The sequence below is a fragment of the Monodon monoceros genome, unplaced genomic scaffold (genome assembly GCF_005190385.1).
Source record: "Monodon monoceros isolate NGI ecotype Baffin Bay Population unplaced genomic scaffold, NGI_Narwhal_1 Super_Scaffold_5, whole genome shotgun sequence".
In the NCBI taxonomy this organism is placed as follows: Eukaryota; Metazoa; Chordata; class Mammalia; order Artiodactyla; family Monodontidae; genus Monodon; species Monodon monoceros.
The window spans coordinates 57,498,034-57,520,335 of NW_021703782.1; the positions used below are offsets into that span (position 1 = coordinate 57,498,034).

The 22,302-nt window shown below is 34.9% G+C and overlaps 1 protein-coding gene across 4 annotated transcripts in view; it reads left to right on the plus strand.

Annotated features, from left to right (window-relative positions):
• The window catches only part of KIAA2026 (KIAA2026 ortholog), a 104,322-nt gene that overhangs the window by 52,162 nt on the left and 29,858 nt on the right, over window positions 1–22,302 (plus strand). For all 4 annotated transcript variants that reach the window (XM_029202467.1, XM_029202470.1, XM_029202468.1 and 1 more), the window contains 2 exons: window positions 976–2,393; window positions 12,163–12,242. In XM_029202467.1, the coding sequence (XP_029058300.1) occupies window positions 976–2,393; window positions 12,163–12,242 (1,498 nt within the window). The remainder of the gene's footprint in view (window positions 1–975; window positions 2,394–12,162; window positions 12,243–22,302) is intronic.

The window sequence follows — 22,302 nt, forward strand, 5'->3', positions numbered from 1 at the left end:
ATTAGATACGTGATTTGCAAAAATGTTCTCCCATTCCATGGTTGTCTTTTCACTTGATGATGTCCTTTAAAAGCACAAACGTTTTTAGTTTTGATGGTGACCACTTTATTTTTTCTTTTGTTGCTGTGCTTTTGGTGCCATATATAAAAACACTTTGCCTAATGCAAGATCACGGAGACTTCTTTTTATCTAATTTAATTTTTTTAATTAAGAAAATTTAAAGCAGTGCCCGTAAAGAACTTTTTAAGGGGAAGAAAGCACTTATAATCTCATCAACATAGGATTCACGTATTTTTGGAATACTGTCATCTCCTTGTTCAGTATTTGCATATTTTCATTATTGCTATTGTTTGTTAAGTACTATATTGTGTTTTGATATTTTTTGTGTTTATGCATAATATTCATAATTTTAATTTTAAGGCTATATAATATATCCAGCTTATTTCCCAGTTATGTAATACAACTTCTTTATATTTTTATTTTCCTTATACAGAACTCCAGTTAACACTGACAAACACGTAACTTTTTGCTTCTATTGAATTATCTTCTTAGAATAACTTTTTAGGAATGGAATTATCAGGTCAAAGGATGTAAACATGTTTACAGCTCTTACATGACATCATATTACTTCTAGAAAGCACTAAACTGTGCTTTTGTGTAGTAAACATTTTAAAAATGTTTTTCATTTATTTTGAAGTTGATACACATTGTGAGTTGAACAGTTTTACCTTGAGTAGCAATGTTAGTGATAATCCTCCATCAGTAAAACTCAGGATCAAGTTATATGTGTATTTCTTCATCTGAAAAAAAAAAATCACAATAGTACATCTAATGGGACACTTTGTACTGATAGTGAAAACTGGAACAGCCAATTGCCTTGTTGACTGAATATAAATATGACGTACTTAAAATTTAGTATTTTATGGTATTCTCTACTTTAAGTAATAATAATATAATTTGTTAAATTTTCTTTAGGCTTCGGGAGCAGGAAAGAAAAGAAGCAGAAGAAGCTAGTCAAAAGGAAGTAGAAGAATGGGAAAGAAAACTTCTAGCTCAAGCAGCTCCAACTTGTATGGAGACCATGTGGGAAATTCCAGCAATCGGGCATTTCCTTTGTTTAGCCCAGCAAATTCTAAATTTGCCAGAAATAGTCTTTTACGAATTGGAACGCTGTCTTCTGATGCCTCAGTGTAATGCTTTTCTATCTAAAATAATGACTTCTCTGTTAAGTCCTCCCCATCGCAGACCTACCTTACATCGAAGACCTACTTTGCCTTATAGAACCTGGGAAGCAGCACTGAGACAGAAAGTACAGCAGTGGTACACGGCTGTAGGGCAGACTGAAAATCCCAATAACTGTGCTGAAAAACTTGGGTTGTGTCCTCAGTTTTTTAAAGTTCTTGGAGAAGTTAATCCATTGGAAGAAAAACTTTTTCATGAACTACCTTTCTACCAAAAAGTGTGGTTACTTAAGGGTCTTTGTGACTTTGTGTATGAAACACAGAAGGAAGTTCAAGATGCTGTGCTTGGACAGCCTATTCATGAATGCAGGGAAGTTATCCTTGGTTACGATTATTTGGAGAATGCTTATGTACATTTCCCACAGTTCTGTGGTGCAGATGTACGGATTTATAAACAGAGACCTTTTCAAGCTCCAGAATTTCCAGTTCCACCCATTAAAATACAAAGAGTACCTCGGATTAAACTGGAGAAATTGAAGTGTGACTATGTTAGTGCAAGTAATGGAGAACATAGGTGTAGTAGAGAAGGCCTGCCCTCTGCCTTCAGGAAAGAGCAGGAAATTAGTTTTGATCCAACTTGCTGCCCTGCTAAAATGAACTTGGATAATCATGACATTTCTGTTGAAATGGAAGTGAAATCCAACTGTGAAATTAGAATTCGCAGGCCCTGTGAAATGAAAATAACTGATTGTTGTAAAGAAAATTTAGAGAAACCAGGGAGCCCAGGGGAAGTTACTGGCTTTGGAGAGCCTCTCAGTCCAGGTGAAATAAGGTTTATAGAAAATCAGGAAAAATATGGTGAAGCTTCCAGAGTAAAGCCTGAACCCAGTCCATTAAAAGAAAATGCTCTGAAATCTTGCCAAATACATGTAAATGGAAGTCACAGTGATCATCCAGAAATTAACTGCCACAAAGTTGTAAGGGATATTCTATTAGAACAGTCACTGCAGAGCCACAAGAAACTCAAAGTAACTAAAATGAGGGCAAAAAAGAAGAAAAAGAAAAAAAAGAAATTGAAAGATGTTTTGAATGAAAACTTACAAAGAAAGCGTGAAGGTCTTCATTCCCTTGCATTCAAGTCTTACAAACCTGATATCCAGAATAAGTTATTGATCATCAAAAAGAAAGCAAAACACAAGAAGCACAAATCTGGTAAGCTAACACAGATGGGTGAGAATTACATTTTAGCATATATCAAGTAGTGCTTTCAATTAGGCATCATGGAAGGCTCTGACTGACAAAATGAAATAACGCGTGTGTGTGTGTGTGTGTGTGTGTGTGTGTGTGTGTTTTTTAAAGGTCAAGTTTTATATTAGTCCCCATAATTAAAACCCAGAGCAGAAGAGGTTTTATATATAATACTAGCAACAACAAAATACTGATGTAATACATTTGAATTTAATTCTCAGTTGAGAATCTTTGGGCATTATGTTTTTACATTCTCTGGACCAATTTCTCCATAAGTGATGCTTCCCATCATTTTTAAGAAGTGTTTTTTTCCCCAGGCTAAGGGCAGTACAGTGCAATGGAAGAAGCACTGATATCAAGAGGTATCATTCCCAGAGCTAAAGTGTATAGCAACTAGCTTCTTAAACCAAGGCAAGTTAGATTATTTTTCTGGGTCTTAGTTTTTTCCCACATTATATATTTTTCAACTTCCTGAAAAATTATTTTAGTATATATTTTCATATCCAGAAAAAAATGTGAACTATAAGGGAAAAATTACATCAACTAATAAGATATGAAGCTTTTTTTTTTTTTTTACAGGATTTGTAAGTTTGTCTTACACCAGATTTAAGTACTCACTATATTTGCCACAAGCCTGTTTGAACAATAACAACAAAAAATCCGATGAATAAAGTCTTCAGTGGTTGTTTGCTCTCTTTTTATAATTACTCAGGTGCTTTTGCTTTTCCTGTTGTTTGCCATTTAATCAATTTATGTCTCAGTTACTAAGAGCATAGATGAGATAAAAGCACATGATCAACTTCATTTATTAACACTAATAAAAAGTTGCTGGATTGGGAAAAACTTGAATTGTTTACTAAAATGAGTTGTGATTTATTGTCATTATTTATGGATTTCAGTTTTTTATTCCTTCCCTCAGTAACAAAGGTAATGAAGATTAGACAGTAACTTGATGAGTTGGCAGATGAGGGAGTGAACTTTGTTTAGCTGATATAGTTGCTGTTATACTTTAGCTATTTAAATCATTAAATACAGTTAAATGTATTTTAAAATGTGTATGTAATATATAATAAAGAAGTAGTACAAATTTTACCATCAAGAACAGGCTTGGGCTTCCCTGGTGGCGCAGTGGTTGAGAGTCCACCTGCTGATGCAGGGGACACGGGTCCGTGCGCCGGTCTGGGAAGATGCCACATGCCGCAGATCGGCTAGGCCCATGAGCCCTGGCCGCTGAGCCTGCGCGTCTGGAGCCTGTGCTCCGCAACAGGAGAGGCCACAACCGTGAGCGGCCCGCGTACTGCAAAAAAAAAAACAGGCTTAATTTGTTAAACTAAAAATTGCAAAGTGGTCCACATTGACCCAGATGATAAAAAGCTGCAGTTTTTTTAAAGTGACTCTCAACAATAAATCCTTTAAATTTTATAAGCAATCCATTAGGCTATATAAATTTAGTTTTACTGATTTGGCAAGTTCTCTTTGAAATGTTAGCCTCTAATATATTAAATAATATTTTAAAATTTAAAAACTGTTTTCAATTCCAAAGCATGTAGTATTGTTTTATTAATACCATTATCACCTAAAACCTTTTAAGTGTTCACTTATGACCTACTATTCATGTGTTCAAAAGTAATTATGGCTCATGATGATTTATAAGATAAAATAGATATTGATGTAGATCCTATACAGATTATACCAGTAGCAGAATAAAAATATTAACTCCTAAGGATTGAATTAAAAGGAGTTTGTATTGTAAGCAAATAAAGTGTTGCTTCATTTTTAAAATGGAAGTTCAGAGTGTTTGTAGATCAGAGAAAAAATTTGTGGGAGTTGCATGTCCAGTTCTAGACAAGTGGGTGAATAAAACTCAGAAGCAAATTCAGTGAGTACGGTTCATGCTCTCTGAGGCTGTTTGTTGGGAAGAGAAGGCTTATAGGAATGAAGTAGAAGAAAATAATGGCACTCGCCTATACACTTTCTCATTTTATCTTCAGGGCAAATTTTGGAAAGTCAGTTTTCAGTGGCACAAATACTAGGATCTGGCTAATACAGTTTCCTTCTCCCTTGTTAGTACTGAGTAAGCATAGGCCAGTTCTTTAGTTTCTTCACTAAACTTCTTACTGGCATAACAGTACTACGTAAAATGATATAACAACAACAGAACATCTGTTTTATGTCTTTCTGTACACTTGTCTATCTGAGGCTTTGCCCTGAGGTTTTTTTATTAGGTATATGACATTGTGGCCTTTTATAGTTAGGGGCATACCCTAATCCAGTGTTTCCTTTCTTACTCCTTTTAAAAGTGAGCTTCATGGTCACAGGTTTGGGAAATATTCCTCTTACAGATTCACATTGTGCATTAGTACAGGTCCACAGTGCATCGTACAAAACTCTTGTACCGGATGTGTTTTGGAATTCAGAAATCTTCAGATTTTAGAAGAGTATTATGATATATATAATGTTTATTAAATAACATCCCCAGTGGAGCTTAGGGCAGCCCGTGTAATCAAATGTATAATTTCTACAGAAAAATATGAAATAGTCAAACTAAATGAGATGAAGACTACAAAGAACCTCATAACAGTTTATGTCAGGTTTTGCTATCATATAAATTGTTTTTAAAACTTCAGTTTTCAGAACGTTTTGGACTGTAGAATTGTACATAAGTGATTCTGGGCAAGTATATTAAGGACTTCAGAAAATCTTGAAGAAAACTGTTTAGTTTTGTTTAACCTAGTATTTTTCAAGTTTACTTGAATACAGAGCTTTTTTCAAGGAATAGTATTCTGTAGAATGTGCTTTGGGATAAGCTGTGTCACCCATGGCTGATTTATGAACCTTTACTTAGGGTGGACTAAATGTAGTTAATCGGGATTTATGTAGTTAACCTGGTCCAATTTATGTTGATTACACAGGCCCTAAATTTTGCTGGAATCTCCAGATTTAGTAAAGCTTATTGTGATGGCAGATGATTTTTAGTAGAAGGCACAAAGATAAATTGGCTGAAAATGATTTGATAATTTTAGTGTGCTGTGAGACACTTTTGCAATCCATAAGCATTTTAATCTGTTTTTCAGAATTGGACTTTTCTTCCTGCTTTGTAAATTTTGAATTTATTTTCATTTATTTGAGCCTGCTCCTTACTCTTGGAAGCATTGTAGAATAGAAAAACATTGGCATTTTCCCAATTATGCATACTTATAGCACTAGATACTTCCCCTTCATAATACTTATTTATAAAATTTATTCTTAATAGTTAAATTTCTAGGTTGTTTTGATGATTGTCTCCCTCTGTTCTATAACATTCTTGAGGACAGAAGGATTATTTCTGGTTTTGCATCCCTAGCACTTAGCACAGTGACTAACTCATTGTGTAAGAATCTATTGAATGAATAAATGAACACACATAATGTGGTTCTCCCAGATATAACTAAGATTTATCCCTTAATATGTATCTTTCACATTCTTTTAATGCATTTATATTTTTTAATAGGATTATACTATACATACCATTTTACAATCTGCTTTTTTCCCACATGACAGTATACCATGAACATCTTTGTGCAATAAATAGATCTCTGTAGCATCATTTTAAATGGCTATGTAGGATTCTGTTATGTGTATTGTGTAGTCCATTTAACCAACCTCCTTACTGGACATTTTGGTTGTTTTTGGTAATGCACTATTATAGATCGTGTAGAGCAGGTAGAGTTGAGTGAAATGAGTGAGAAATCTTAAAATGAGAGGACTTTTTATAAAACCTGAAAAAAACAAAAATGATTCAAGATACATTAATTATTACAAAAAAGCTTGTGGTATTTTAAGTTATTTATTTCAACCAGTTTGGTTTGGAGGGTTTTTCCCTCCTTACATGGTCATTATTTTCAACCAAATCATTTTGTGTGAGCTCCTCTAAACCAATTAAAATAACTAAGACAAGTGGTGTTAGTTTCTTATAGGTGAAGAAACTAAGGTTCAAAAATAGTAAATAGCCTCATTTAATAATTGTTAAGTATATGGTAAAGACCATACAAAGGTCAAAGAGAGGCTAAATCCATGTGTGCTATAGTAAGATTTAATAGAAGATGAAGGACTTTGAAGAATAATGGGGATTGGGTAGATGAAAAATGGTTAATAATGTGAGCACAGCCATGGAGGCGTAATTAAGCCAAGTGTCACTGAAAAAATAAGCATAATTAGAGAAAAACTTAAGGAAAAAGTTGAAAAGTTGAGGGTTTAAAAGGTGTTTGAATGATGGAAATATGCCATTTTGAGGTGATATCTTTCTGGGTATGTGGTGCTATTTTAGATAATTGAATCAGGAATACAGTGCAGGGAAATGAGCTTGAAATAAAATATATCAAATGTGTGAAAGTAATGAGCTGCTTTATAGGGAATGACTGAGAAAGTAATGTAATCTACAATATTTGATTATATCCAGGCCCTTATCTGTGAAACAGTTGTGTAATTCTGTGTTAATATTAGTATAGAACCTAACTATGTGTGTCTTTATGGGAAAAATTCTTAGAGGACCAACTCAAGATGCCAAGATACAAGACTGAAGGAATCGACTATACTCCATGTCCTTTTATTTTAATGCCTTCTACTTCCTCCACCCCTGCAAAAACCTAATACTCATATAATGATTACTGCATGCCAGGCACTATTCTAAGCCTTTATACATATTGTCTCATTTAATCCTCATAAAAACTCATAAGTAGATGCTACTATTCCCCCCATTATATAGATTTTATAGATTTTTTAAAACTGAGGCACAGAGAGGCTTATTAACGTATCCAAGGTCACACAGCTAGTAAGTGAATGGCAGGATTAGGAGAAGGAATGTTGCAGGGTAATTAGGATGCCATTAAAGAGCTATAAAAAGAAACTGGCAGTGTTTATAAAAATGAAGGGATAGAAGATAACTCCAGGAAGAGGAAATTCTAAATCCAGATAAGGAATGATTTTATAACTGTTCTATCACACTGACAGAAGAAGAAAACATTTTGAGAGAGATGTTGCAGTAAATAGCAGAATTTGACAACTAATTCAGTATTCTGAGTTAAAGGGGAAAAAAAGAAATAGGTATTCAGGAGTTATCGAATTATTTTATAGTGTTAAAAAATGCCAGTATGATGAGAAATTTGCTCATAGGCAAGGAGAATAGAAGGAAAATCAGCTGTTTTATTAAAGTCAGTGGCTTACTTAGAACATTCCAGAAACATATTAGCCAAGATATGGACACTTAGTAAATTAAAGCCATATTTAGACTGTTTCTGTGACTTCACCATCTAGCTAGGCACTTGCCAGAATCACTTATAATACAGATGCTCTTGGGTTTTTACTTTTAACAGTGATTAATGTCTTAGTATCCATTCACATTAATATTCCTAAAATGAAAGTACCGAGAGAGTAGTGTATGTGTTAGAATAATTTTTAAACATGGGAAGGCCAAATCTAGGAGTATTGAAGTGGAAGCCTGAATAGTCCAAGGAGCCAAGGAGTGAATACAGGCAGGAAAACCAGGTGAAGGTAAAGATGAAGAATAAGAGACTAAGGAAAGAGTTGGATTGGGAATGATAGTCACCTTAATTTTTCTGGTAAGTGTATCTCCATGTTCTAGAATACTACAATTTTATGCCTAAGTTATAGTGTGAAATATATTTTTAGTTATATTTTTCTCTCAAGTTGGGCTTCCTTCTAGAGCTGATCTAAGCGTAATTTTAAAAAGCTTCATTAGGCTGTGCTTGTATCAATTACTAGGCCATATTTAGTTTCCTTATCCATTTCTAGGTACATGTTGACACTCACTTTTTGCCCATGTTTGTGTTTTAGGCTCAGGAATTGTGTTGAAATTCTTTGTATGTTTTAAATTGACTTCTGACAGCTATATTTTATGGGACTAGGTGACTTAGGGCAGTGGAGGTAAAAGCCGTTGGTATGATCAAGTAAGTGGTAGAGGAATGGAAGCCCACTAGGGGGCAGTATGTAACTTGCCCTCTATATTATCTTGCCCTGGAGCAAAAACAGGTTATAAAACAAAGGCTGTGTGGTTTTACAGTATCCCATGCTCCATTTTAAAAGTAATATTTAATAAAAAGTAACAGTTGATTTTTATTGAAGAATACAGGAAAATTTGTATTCAAATTGTTTTGTGGAGGACATAGTCTCAAGGTATTAAGTAATAGTGAATATGCAAATCTTATAACCCTAATCAAAAGGAATGCTCTGAAATCAATCAGATGCAGATTACATCCCTGTAGAATGTCTGAAAACAATGCAGTATTTTACCATAAAAAGAGCACAGCTTTGAAGTGAGACACATCTAGTACAAATATATGCTCCAGTGCATATTAGCTGTAAGTTCTCCATCAATTTATTTACCTGTTTATAGCCTGTTTCTTTCTCTGTGAAAAATGAGGTAATACCTACCTTGCTGTATTTTTTCAAGGTTTAATGGAATAGCAAGCAAATGCATAGCACCTAGCATGGTGCCTGGCACACGGTAGGAATCAATAGATGGTAACTATGATTTTTGAGAGGTTAGAATTACATAATGGAAAGAGCTTGGACTTTGGTATTAGAGTCCCTGGCTATGGGGCTTACTTATTACAGTGTAACACTTAAGTAAGTTAAGTAACCTTTTTGATCTTCATTTATCCCTTATTAAAATGGGGATGTTGCCTACCTTGGAGGGTGGTTTTCAGAATTAACTGAGGTAATTTATATATCACCTTACTAAGTGTCTGACACATAGTAGGCTATCAATAAATGTTATTTTCCTTACTACCGTTCCTAGGTCATGTTGTGAAACTCTTTGGTAAATTGTGTAAATTATTTAAATTGTCTGTCAGTGTTTTCCTCATTATAAAATGGACTCAGATTGACCCTAAGAATTGTAAACAATTACCTGCCTCCCTTTTTCTATCCCCAAACTGATAAAATTTCTGATGAAGTATAGGATTCTTATATTTAAGGATCATTTCTCTTGTGTGCTAAATGCTGTACGTGCAAAATGAATAATAGGATTTCTGTTGTCAGTAATTTCCAATCTAGTAAGGAAGAGAAACATATAAACAGATAATTATAATACTGTATGATAAGTGTTACATTAATTGATATGTGTACAAAGTCGAGTGGTAGCACATAGGACATAAGAGCAAGAAGAACTAAAATGAAGGACTAAGTTAATAAAAGAATTTGAAGAAGGTTAAAAGATAATAAACATTTTGTTTAAACCTTTACCACAACTTAGCTAAGGCACATGAGAACAACCGCTAACATTTATTGGTGATTTACCATGTGCCTAGCAGTAGTCTAAGCTCTTAACGTGTTTTAACTCGTTTAATTCTCACAACATAGGTGATATCGTTATCCCTATTTTAGAGATGATGAAACTTCACAAGGAAATAAAATAATTTGCTCAAGGTCTTGCAGCTAGTAGGTGGTTAGAACTGATATTCCAACCCAGGTAGTTTAGTTCCAAAACTCAAGCTTAAAACTACTGCACAGTACTACTTCTAGTTACTTAATAACATTTAAGTATCTTAATGACATGATGAAAGGAGATGCCTAGTAACCACCTCAGCTGCTTAATTTACTTAATTTACAGTCAAACAGAGTGACTGTTAGAGTTAACTGAGAATTTAGTACCTTAGTGCCTCTGTGGCAACAATATGAAATTAATTGGGAATATCAAGAGTGACCTCTGTTGTGCTTATAAAGAAATAAATACAAAATCAAATTTTTTTTAAAAAGCTAGTTAGAGGAGTGCTGAGGGGGTGGGGAATAGGAATGAGGAAGGATTTCATTTCCTTCAAATTGCTGTCTTAGGTCAGCAAGCAGTTAAATCTTTTCCCATGAACTTTCAAGAATAGTAAAGGTAGCATATAGAGGAAAGGCATTTTGGTGTTCAGATTTATCAGTCCCCTTGAGAGGTACCTATTGCATCCAGTTTAGAAATCAGTAACTAGCTGTATTATAGAGATACCAAGAATTTAATCACTTCTCCTTGAATATTGCTAAAGCAGCCACCCACCCATTTGTTTTTGTATGAGTTTAGTTCTAGTGTAGGTACTGTGTGAGCACATAAGCAAATAACAGTGATAAGAAATATACATTAGTTTTTTTAAATTTATTTTTGGCTGTGTTGGGTCTTTATTGCTGCACGTGGGCTTTTTCTAGTTGCGGCAAGCAGGCGCTACTCTTCATTGCGGTGCGCGGGCTTCTCATTGCAATGGCTTCTCTTCATGCAGAGCACGGGCTATAGGTGCGTGGGCTTTAGTAGTTGTGGCTCGCGGGCTTAGTTGCTCCGCGGCATGTGGGATCTTCGTGGACCAGGGCTCGAACCCATGTCCCCTGCATTGGCAGGTGTATTCTTAACCACTGCACCACCAGGGAAGTCCCTACATTAGGTTTTTAAATTTAATTGTTACCTAGTGGAACAAAACACTAAAACCCATGTGAATCTCAGCCACTGAAAATTTGCAGTAGTTCAAGTATGGTATACTTGCATTTTATTGAGTCAAAGTTAGAAATGACCCAAATTACAATTCTGTGATATGATTGAAAGAGGAATACAGAAGAAAATACAATTATATTGTAAACTGGAATTGCGCTTATGAGTTGAATAAAATGTTGCAATAAAATTAACTGTTTTCATGCAAGATCACATCTATGCAGGAAAACATTTAGAAAAGAACAATAGGGTTTATGTAGTATAGCAAAGTTGCTTTCGGTACTTAGTCATTTTCTCTTTTAAAAAAAAGTAATTTTTAAGATGATTTTAGCCTGCAAATGATTGTGAACTAAAATTAACTTTTAAGTATTTCTAATTAATTTTTTACTCCCTACATAGATTGTAAGCTCTTGGAGGACAGGGTTTCCATTTTATAATTTTTTGTTGTCCCCATAAAGTGTACTGTATCTCATGTTTGTTGATTAAGTAACAATTTATTAATTGATTTTGCTGATTGCAAATGGGGGGAAAAGCATTTACTTGACTATGTTCCTTACTAGAAAATAGAGGCTATATGTATGTACATATTTCTTTTGTCTGGTTAAATACATATTTTAGATTATATGTACTTTATGCCATGAAATAGATTTCTTTAAGAATGTGGATTTATTTTTCCTAGTGATTTCTGATTGCACAAATGACTAGGTGCACTTTAAAGGGAAATGTTTACCTTGTTTTAAAACTGGTTATTGAATACTGCCAACGGCAGCCCATTAGGTGAGTGCAGAACTAAAGGGATAGAAGGAAAACCCTGTTTCCTAAGCTACTGAGAGGATTTTCACATTAGGTTGAATAAAGACCATAGTCTTCAGAGTATAGTTCTATGCAAGTTCCTGACTACAGAAGTCATTGTTAAAGGTAAGGTTTTTTCTTATGTAACCTCATTTTAAGTGTGAATTAGATTTTAACTAAGCAGTAGTAATGTGACTTTTTTGCCAAATCTTATTGTAATAAATTCTGGTACTGTGCAACACATTGGAGATTATAATAGTTTGTTTCTTATAGAAAGAAAACACCATTTGTTAATATGTCTGTTACAGGTAGTTATAGTTTAATGTTTGCTTTTGCTGGGGCTTGTTTTGATTCATCATTTTTATTTGACTCACTAGAAGCCATCTGTTAGTTATAATTTAACTTTCAAGGTTCTATGTAATTTGGGTTTTGTTAATGAAGTGCTATAAACAGCATTATGAAGCTTTTCTCTTTTAATCTTGAAAGGAAAAAAATCCATATCTAAAAAAGCAATCACAAAGAAGAGGAAAACTGTCACAAAGTCACCTACTGTACCAGAATTTCAGGTAAATGTTTCAATTTTGTCTCAATACTTTTTAGTTTAATTTTTTGTTTCAGTGTTTATATTGTTCCTCAAGAGATTGGCTAAATTCCGCCATAACACACAATACTTTTAATGAGATGTTTCCAACTATGACTTTTTCCCTGCAAGTGTAGATATAGCTAAAATTTAATCTGCTAGTATTTCAAAAATTTTTACCTCTCTTTTTGTCTCTTGATAGTCAAAAATCTCTGTGGTTTTCTGTACGCTATACTGTTTTGTAGAAGTAATTTAATAGAAATATATATATATGTATCAAGTAAATGTGTAGATGAAAGTCTTCCAAGAACTAACTATAATTTGTACATGGTAGCATTGTGTAGGTAATCCATTTTATTTTCCTTTATTTGGGCACTATAGAAATAGCAGACTTATTAACTTAAAAAACAAAACTTTTAACACAGCTATATATGAACTTCAGAGAGAATATTAAGTAAATGTTAATTGAATGGTTTTTTAAACATTTCTGCAAAAAGAAAAAAGTACTTGTATGTACTGCTATCTGATTATGCGAAGAGTTTTCTGTTTGTAGTTGATACTAGAATAAGCAGAGAAGTTCACCCTAGTTAAATAATACTTTTATTTTCTACTTTATAAAAGATGAGTTTCTACAACAAATGACTATTTCTTTAAAATTTTTCTTTGTATTAGTGTGTCCAATCTATTTCTGGTTTAGATTATAAAATTAACACTTAATTGCCAAAAAAAAAGTGATGTTAAAATGAATTTCTGTGAGTCTCAAAACTAAAGAAGGTAAAGGAGTAATAACTATGAAAATATTGATAATATGTAATGTGAGTTTTACAGTTACCTATATCCAAAAATGTAGACACATCTTTTTTTCAGTAAAAATTCTATTTTGGAAGTGTTTTTTATGGAAGCTACTAATTGGTAAAATTTAATACTTTTAAATGAACAGTAAAAGAAAATAGACATATTTTTCTTTTAGTATTTTAGAGTATTTTTAATGACATCCTTAGGATGAATTACAACCATTTCTACAAAATCCTTTTATATAAAGTAACCTTGGTTCCAGCATATTCAGTTAAAAACAAAAAAGTGTATTTACTGTTTACTTAGAGGCCTTTCTACCATTGCTTGTGTGTGTTATTTAATGCTATAATAGTATATTGTCATTCATTCTTCCACTGATTTCATGCTAGCCTTTGCTATTTCTCCCACTCATTTTTTCCTTAATCCCTCAAAGTATTCATCCTGGCAGTATGGATCTCAGGACAGGTCTGGTCCACTGTTGATATTCCCCTTCATTCCTGTATTAATGGATGGATTTTTATATGTAATAAGTGGCACAGACAGCATAGACAGTTTTTGTTTTGTTTTGTTTTGTTTAATTGCAGGTGGTATTCATTAGTGAGGCATGAAATCAGCTTAGTGGATTGCATGACCAGCATTTCTTTTTTAAGCTAACAAAATTAAAATAGAAATTTTAAGAGTTTCAAATATAATAAGGGTAATATTGTTTCATAAAACTTTGGTTTCCATTGTGTGTGTTTACTGACATGCAGTGTAAAATGTATTTTTGACCATGGGTTGGGGGCAAAAAAGTATGAAAAACACTGTCGTAAATGATGTTTTTAGTTAGTTACCGACCATTTGCTTACCACTCAGAAACTTAAGGTCAAAAGTACATGTTTTGCTAGATTGAACTGCTTAAAATAAAGTGCTCTTCCTGGTTCTTAAGGTGTCCTAGAAAGAAGGCGGGGTTGGGGGTGAGAGAGGGGTGTGTGTGTGTGTGTGTGTGTGTGTGGCTAGGGTTGGGAAATAGACTTATGAGAACAGTTGTTCTTATGCCTGGTTTACAATTTAAATACCATGGTATTACTGAGAAAGAAAATTGACAGCTATTTCCCAGGAAATAGGTCATTTGCTTCAAATAAGCAAAGAATAGGACATAGTATTAGTCACTAGTAAACTTTATTGTTACATGCAAAACTTATAGTTTTGCCTCTCATAATAATTCTATGTAGTTTGTTTCTTTAATTATTTGAAAGACTCCTACATATAAGAAGACTGGTTATTATATAACAAAGAACTGAATTTATTTCCTTCTCAAAAGCTCTAGCAGTATGACATTTAGCACCTCAGAAACATATCCAGGAATTAAATTGTGTGAAATGTTGGTTTTTGTTGTTGTTGTTGTTGTATTTAAGTTCTGGTGAATTAAAAAAGTGAATCCTGTTTTGACCTCAGCTACTTTTTAATTTGATAGTGGTTGTTGACTTTTTAAAAACTAGATCAAACCTATAAGCCTGTTTGCTTCAGGAAGAATCCGTGTTTATTTATATACACAACTGAAATATCTATACCTCAGTGTGAAAAAATAATCATCCCACCCCTATTTAAAGTATACACTGTAAGCAGTCAAGGACCTATTGTATTTATATTTGTGTATATATTATAATGGGACTACCCATATCTGTACCAGTTTTTCCTAGCAGTTATATCAGTGGTTCTCAAACTTTAAATAGTATAAAAATAATCTGATACTTTTATTAAAAATGAAAAATCGTGGGTTTCATCCTCTAAGGGTCCATCCTTGATTCAGTGGGTCTAGGTGGATGTCAGTAATCTGGATAGTGCTTAAGCATATGGATTCTGGAACCAGGCTACTTAGGTTCGAATGCCATCTTAGCCCTAACTTGATAACCTTAGGTAAGTTACTTAACCGCTCAAAGCTTCCAACTCCTCATCTGTACAATGGAATAATAATAGTTCCCACTCCTAGGATTGTTGTGAGGATTAAATGATAGAACTTACTGTTTTATTATCTTATTTTTTCAAATAAGCATGCCAGATGCTTTAGACAAAAAATACTGTGTTTATGAGCAGGAAAATCAATCAATTAAGAGCATCTATTACTGACCTTTACCACTTTTTCCAGGAACTTAAGACCTTGAAATAAATCTTAGATTTGGTCATATTTTATAAATCATGAAATTTCATCATTAAGCCTACAAGTATTTGAAAAGTGAAAAACTGGGTAATATTATTTGCATCATTATATTTTATTAGAGGGAAAACTTATGCTGAGCCCTCCCTACTCTAGTGTTATGTCGGGTTATACATTTGGCATATAGGGGAACTTGTCATGTTTTTCTACTTAGCAATAATTGTAAAAAGTTAGGAAATATTTTTATTTTTAGTCTTTAGCATGTTGGTGATAAAAGCTTTTATGTCAAATTTAACAGTTACTGATTACTCTGTTAAACTGACTAAATTATTTTTTGTTTTTCTGTGTTAGTTTTTTTTTTTTTTTTTTTTTTTTTTTTTTTTTTTTTTTTTTTTTTTGTGCTGTACGCGGGCCTCTCACTGTTGTGGCCTCTCCCGTTGCGGAGCACAGGCTCCGGACGCACAGGCTCAGCGGCCATGGCTCACGGGCCCAGCCGCTCCGCGGCATGTGGGATCTTCCTGGACCGGGGCACGAACTCACGTCCCCTGCATCGGCAGGCGGACTCTCAACCACTGCGCCACCAGGGAAGCCCTCTGTGTTAGTTTTATAATGTAAGACTTTTATATTGAAAAGTGAATATTGATTTTCTTAATAAAGTTCATTTTTACCCAGAAGCCTTTTAATTTGTTTAATATTTGAGAGAGAAATTTAATATGTGAATTCTTTTTGTACACAGTTATAACAGTCATACAAAGTGTTCTTTATATATATATATATATATATATTTTTTTTTTTTTAGCATCTTTATTGGAGTATAATTGCTTTACAATGGTGTGTTAGTTTTTGCTTTATATCAAAGTGAATCAGCTATACATACACATATATCCCCATATCTCCTCCCTCTTGCGTCTCCCTCCCACCCTCCCTATCCCACCCCTGGAGGTGGTCACAAAACACTGAGTGATCTCCCTGTGCTATGTGGCTGCTTCCCACTAGCTATCTGTTTTACATTTGATAGTGTGTATATGTCCATGCCATTCTCTCACTTCTTCCCAGCTTACCCTTCCCACTCCCCATGTCCTCAAGTCCATTCTCTACTTCTGTGACTTTATTCCTGTCCTGGCCCTAGGTTCTTCAGAACCATTTTTTTTTTTTTTTTTTTTTTTTGTTGCGATACGCGGGCCTCTCACTGTTGTGGCCTCTCCCGTTGCGGAGCACAGGCTCCGGACGCGCAGGCTCAGCGGCCATGGCTCACGGGCCCAACCGTGAGCCCATATATATGTGTTAGCATATGGTATTTGTTTTTCTCATTCTGACTTACTTCACTCTGTATGACAGACTCTAGCTCCATCCACCTCATTACAAATAACTCAATTTTGTTTCCTTTTATGGCTGAGTAGTATTCCATTGTATATATGTGCCACATCTTCTTTATCCATTCATCTGTGGATGGACACTTAGGTTGCTTCCATGTCCTGGCTGTTGTAAATAGAGCTGCAGTGAACATTGGGGTACATGAATGACTCTTTTTGAATTATGGTTTCCAGGGTATATGCCCAGTAGTGGGATTGCTGGGTCATATGGTAATTCTATTTTTAGATTTTTAAGGAACCTCCATACTGTTCTCCGTAGTGACTGTATCAATTTACATCCCCACCAACAGTGCAAGACGGCTCCCTTTACTCCACACCCTCTCCAGCAGTTGTTGTTTGTAGATTTTTTGGTGATGGCCATTCTGACTGGTGTGAGGTGATACCTCATTGTAGTTTTGATTTGCACTTCTCTAATGATTAGTGATGTTGAGCATCCCTTCATATGTTTGTTGGCAATCTGTATATCTTCTTTGGAGAAATGTCTGTTTAGGTCTTCTGCCCATTTTTGGATTGGGTTGTTTGTTTTTTGATATTAAGCTGCATGAGCTGCTTGTATATTTTGGAGATTAATCCTTTGTCAGTTGCATCATTTGCAAATATTTTCAACCATTCTCCGGGTTGTCTTTTTGTCTTGACATGTTTCCCTTTGCTGTGCAAAAGCTTTTAATTTTCATTAGGTCCCATTTGTTTCTTGTTTTTATTTCTATTTCCTAGGAGGTGGGTCAGAAAGGATCTTGCTGTGATTTATGTCATAGAGTGTTCTGCCTATGTTTTCCTCTAAGAGTTTTATAGTGTCTGGCCTTACATTTAGGTCTTAAATCCATTTTGAGTTTATTTTTGTGTATGCTGTTAGGGTGTGTTCTAATTTCATTCTTTTACATGTAGCTGTCTGGTTTTCCCAGCACCACTTACTGAAGAGGCTGTCTTTTCTCCATTGTATATTCTTGCCTCCTTTATCAAAAATAAGGTGACCAAATGTACATGGATTTATCTCTGGGCTTTCTATCCTGTTCCATTGATCTATATTTCTGTTTTTGTGTCAGTACCATACTGTCTTGATTACTGTAGCTTTGTACTGTCGTCTGAAGTCAGGGAGCCTGATTCCTCCAGCCCCGTTTTTCTTTCTCAAGATTGCTTTGGCTATTCGGGGTCTTTTGTGTTTCCATACAAATTGTGAAGTGTTTTGTTCTAGTTCTGTGAAAAATGTCATTGGTAGTTTGATAGGGATTGCATTGAATCTGTAGATTGTTTTGGGTAATATAGTCATTTTCACAATGTTGATTCTTCCAATCCAAGAACATGGTATATGTCTCCATCTGTTTGTATCATCTTTAATTTATTTCATCAGTGTCTTCTAGTCTTCTGCATGCAGGTCTTTTGTCTCCTTAGGTAGGTTTATTACCAGGTATTTTATTCTTTTTGTTTCAGTGGTAAATGGGAGTGTTTACTTAATTTCTCTTTCAGATTTTTCATCATTAGTGTATAGGAATGCAAGAGATTTCTGTGCATTAATTTTGTATCCTGGAAAATAAATAACACTTAACTTGCAACAACAACAAAAAATTTGTATCCTGCTCCTTTACCAAATTCATTAATTAGCTCTAGTAGTTTTGTGGTAGCATCTTTAGGATTCTCTGTGTACAGTGTCATGTCATCTGCAAACAGTGACAGCTTTACTTCTTCTTTTCCGATTTGGATTCCTTTTATTTCTTTTTCTTCTCTGATTGCTGTGGCTGAAACTTCCAAAACTATGTTGAATAATAGTGGTGAGAGTGGGCAACCTTCTGTTCTTCGTGATCTTGGAGGAAATGGTTTCAGTTTTTCACCATTGAGAACGATGCTGGGTGTGGGTTTGTCATATATGGCCTTTATTATGTTGAGGTAGGCTCCCTCTTTGCCTACTTTCTGGAGGGTTTTTATCATAAATGGGTGTAGAATTTTGTCGAAAGCTTTCTCTGCATCTACTGAGATGATCATATGGTTTTTCTCCTTCAATTTGTTAATATAGTTTATCAGATTGATTTGCGTATATTGAAGAATCCTTGCATTCCTGGGATAAACCCCACTTGATCATGGTGTATGATCCTTTTAATGTGCTGTTGGATTCTGTTTGCTAGTATTTTGTTGAGGATTTTTGCATCTATGTTCATCAGTGATATTGGCCTGTAGTTTTCTTTCTTTGTGACATCTTTGTCTGGTTTTGGTATCAGGATGATGGTGGCCTTGTAGAATGAGTTTGGGAGTGTTCCTCCCTCTGCTATATTTTGGAAGAGTTTGAGAAGGATAGGTGTTAGCTCTTCACTAAATGTTTGATAGAATTCGCCTGTGAAGCCATCTGGTCCTGGGCTTTTGTTTGTTGGAAGACTTTTAATCACAGTCTCAATTTCAGTGCTTGTGATTGGTCTGTTTATATTTTCTGTTTCTTCCTGGTTCAGTCTCAGAAGGTTGTGCTTTTCTAAGAATTTGTCCATTTCTTCCAGGTTGTCCATTTTATTGGCATAGAGTTGCTTGTAGTAATCTCTCATGACCCTCTGTATTTCTTCAGTGTCAATTGTTACTTCTCCTTTTTCATTTCTAATCCTATTCACTTGAGTCTTCTCCCTGTTTTTCTTGATGAGTCTGGCTAATGGTTTATCAATTTTGTTTATCTTCTCAAAGAACCAGCTTTTAGTTTTATTGATCTTTGCTATCATTTCCTTCATTTCCTTTTCCTTTATTTCTGATCTGATCTTTATGGTTTCTTTCCTTCTGCTAACTTTGGGGTTTTTTTGTTCTTCTTTCTCTAATTGCTTTAGGTGGAAGGTTAGGTTGTTTATTTGATATTTTTCTTGTTTCTTGAGGTAGGATTGTATTGCTATAAACTTCCCTCTTAGGACTGCTTTTGCTGCATCCCATAGGTTTTGGGTCATCGTGTTTTCATTGTCATTTGTTTCTAGGTATTTTTTGATTTCCTCAGTGATCTCTTGGTTATTTAGTAGTGTATTGTTTAGCCTCCATGTGTTTGTATTTTTTACAGATTTTTTCCTGTAATTGATATCTAGTCTCATAGCGTTGTGGTCAGAAAAGATACTCGATACGATTTCAATTTTCTTAAATTTAGCAAGGCTTGGTTTGTGACCCAAGATATGATCTATCCTGGAGAATGTTCCATGAGCACTTGAAAAGAAAGTATAATCTGCTTTTTTTGGATGGAATGTCCTATAGATATCAGTTAAGTCCATCTTGTTTAATGTATGGTTAAAGCTTGTGATTTCCTTATTTATTTTCATTTTGGATGATCTGTCCATTGGTGAAAGTGGGGTGTTAAAGTCCCCTGCTATGATTGTGTTACTGTCAGTTTCCTTGTTTATGGCTGTTAGCATTTGCCTTATGTTTTGAGGTGCGCCTATGTTGGGTGCATAAATATTTACAATTGTTATATCTTCTTCTTGGATTGATCCCTTGATCATTCTGTAATGTCCTTCTTTGTCTCTTGTAATAGTCTTTATTTTACAGTCTATTTTGTTTGATATGAGGCTTGCTACTCCAGCTTTCTTTTGATTTACATTTGCATGGAATATCTTTTACATCCCCTCACTTTTAGTCTGTATGTGTCCCTAGGTCTGAAGTGGGTCTCTTGTAGACAGCATATATATGGGTCTTGTTTTTGTATCCGTTCAGCCAGTCTATGTCTGTTGGTGGGAGATTAATCTATTTACATTTAAAGTAGTTATCAATATGTTTGTTCCTATTACCATTTTCTTAATTGTTTTGGGTTTGTTCTCGTAGGTCTCTTCCTTCTCTTGTGTTTCCTGCCTAGAGAAGTTCCTTTAGCATTTGTTGTAAAGCTGGTTTGGTGATGCTGAATTCTATTAGCTTTTGCTTGTCTGTAAAAGTTTTAATTTCTCCATCAAATCTGAATGAGATCCTTGCAGGGTAGAGTAATCTTGGTTGTAGGTTTTTCCCTTTCATCACTTTAAATATGTCCTGCTGCTTGCTCTGGCTTGCAGAGTTTCTGCTGGAAGATCTGCTGGTAGCCTCATGGGATTCCCTTGTATATTAATCATTGCTTTTCCCTTGCTGCTTTTAATATTTTTTCTTTGTATTTAATTTTTGATAGTTTGATTCATACATGTCTTGGCGTGTTTCTCCTTTCATTTATCCTGTATGTGACTCTCTGTGCTTCTTGGACTTTATTGACTACTTTCTTTCCCATACTGGGGGACTTTTCCACTATAATCTCTTCAAATATTTTCTCAGTCCCTTTCTTTTTCTCTTCTTCTGGGACCCCTATCATTCGAATGTTTGTGCGTTTAATGTTGTTCCAGAGGTCTCTGAGACTGTCCTCAATTGTTTCATTCTTTTTTCTTTATTCTGCTCTGTGGTAGTTATTTCCACTATTTTATCTTCCAGTCACTTATCTGTTCTTCTGCCTCAGTTATTCTGCTATTGATTCCTTCTAGAGAATTCTTAATTTCATTTATTGTGTCGTTCATCATTATTTGTTTGCTCTTTAGTTCTTCTGGGTCCTTGTTAAATGTTTCTTGTATTTTCTCCATTCTGTTTCCTAGATTTTGGATCATCTTTACTATCATTACTCTGAATTCTTTTTCAGGTAGACTGCCTATTCCTTCTTCATTTGTTTGGTCTGGTGGGTTTTTACCTTGATGCTTCATCTGCTGTGTGTTTCTCTGTCTTCTCATTTTGCTTATCTTACTGTGTTTGGGGTCTCCTTTTCGCAGGCTGCAGCTTCATAGTTCCCGTTGTTTTTGGTGTCTGCCCCCTGTGGCTAAGGTTGGTTCAGTGGGTTATGTAGGCTTTGTGGTGGAGGGGACTAGTGCCTGTGTTCTGGTGGATGAGGCTGGATCTTGTCTTTCTGGTGGGCAGGACCACATCTGGTGGTGTGTTTTGGGGTGTCTGTCACCTTATTATGATTTTAGGCAGCCTCTCTGCTTATGGGTGGGGTTGTGTTCCTGTCTTGCTAGTTGTTTGGCATAGGGTGTCCAGCACTGTAGCTTGCTGGTTGTTGAGTGGAGCTAGGTCTTATCATTGAGATGGAGATCTCTGGAAGCACTTTTGCCATTTGATATTACGTGGAGCTGGGAGGTCTCTGGTGGACCAGTGTCCTGAACTCGGCCCTCCCACCTCAGAGGCACAGGCCTGACACCTGGCTGGAGCACCAAAACCCTGTCAGCCACACGGCTCAGAAGAAAAAGGAAAAGAAAGAAAGAAAAATAATAATAAAGTTATTAAAATTTTTAAAAATTATTAAAAAGTCATACAAAAAAGAGAGCAACCAAACCAATAAACAAATCCACCAATGATAACAAGTGCTAAAAACTATACTAAAAAAAAAAAAAAAAGGACAGAGAGAACCCTAGGACAAATGGTAAAAGCAGAGCTATACAGAGAAAATCACACAAAAGCATACACATACACACTCACAAAAAGAGACAAAGGATAAAAGAATATATATCTTTTGGGAAGTCTGAGGTCTTCTGCCAGCGTTTAGTAGGTGTTCTATAGGATTTGTTCCATATGTAGATGTATTTCTGATGTATCTGGGGGGAGGAAGGTGATCTCCACGTCTTACTCCTCTGCCATCTTGAAGGTCCCAGAAAGTATTCTTAAAGCTTAGTTTGTCAAGTCTCAATAAGATAAGTCTTTAAAATAATTTAAAAGCCTTAGTTACCATGACTCTGCTTTTTGTTGGTAATCAAAATCTTTCATGTCATGTGTACTTGTTCCTATTCCATATATGT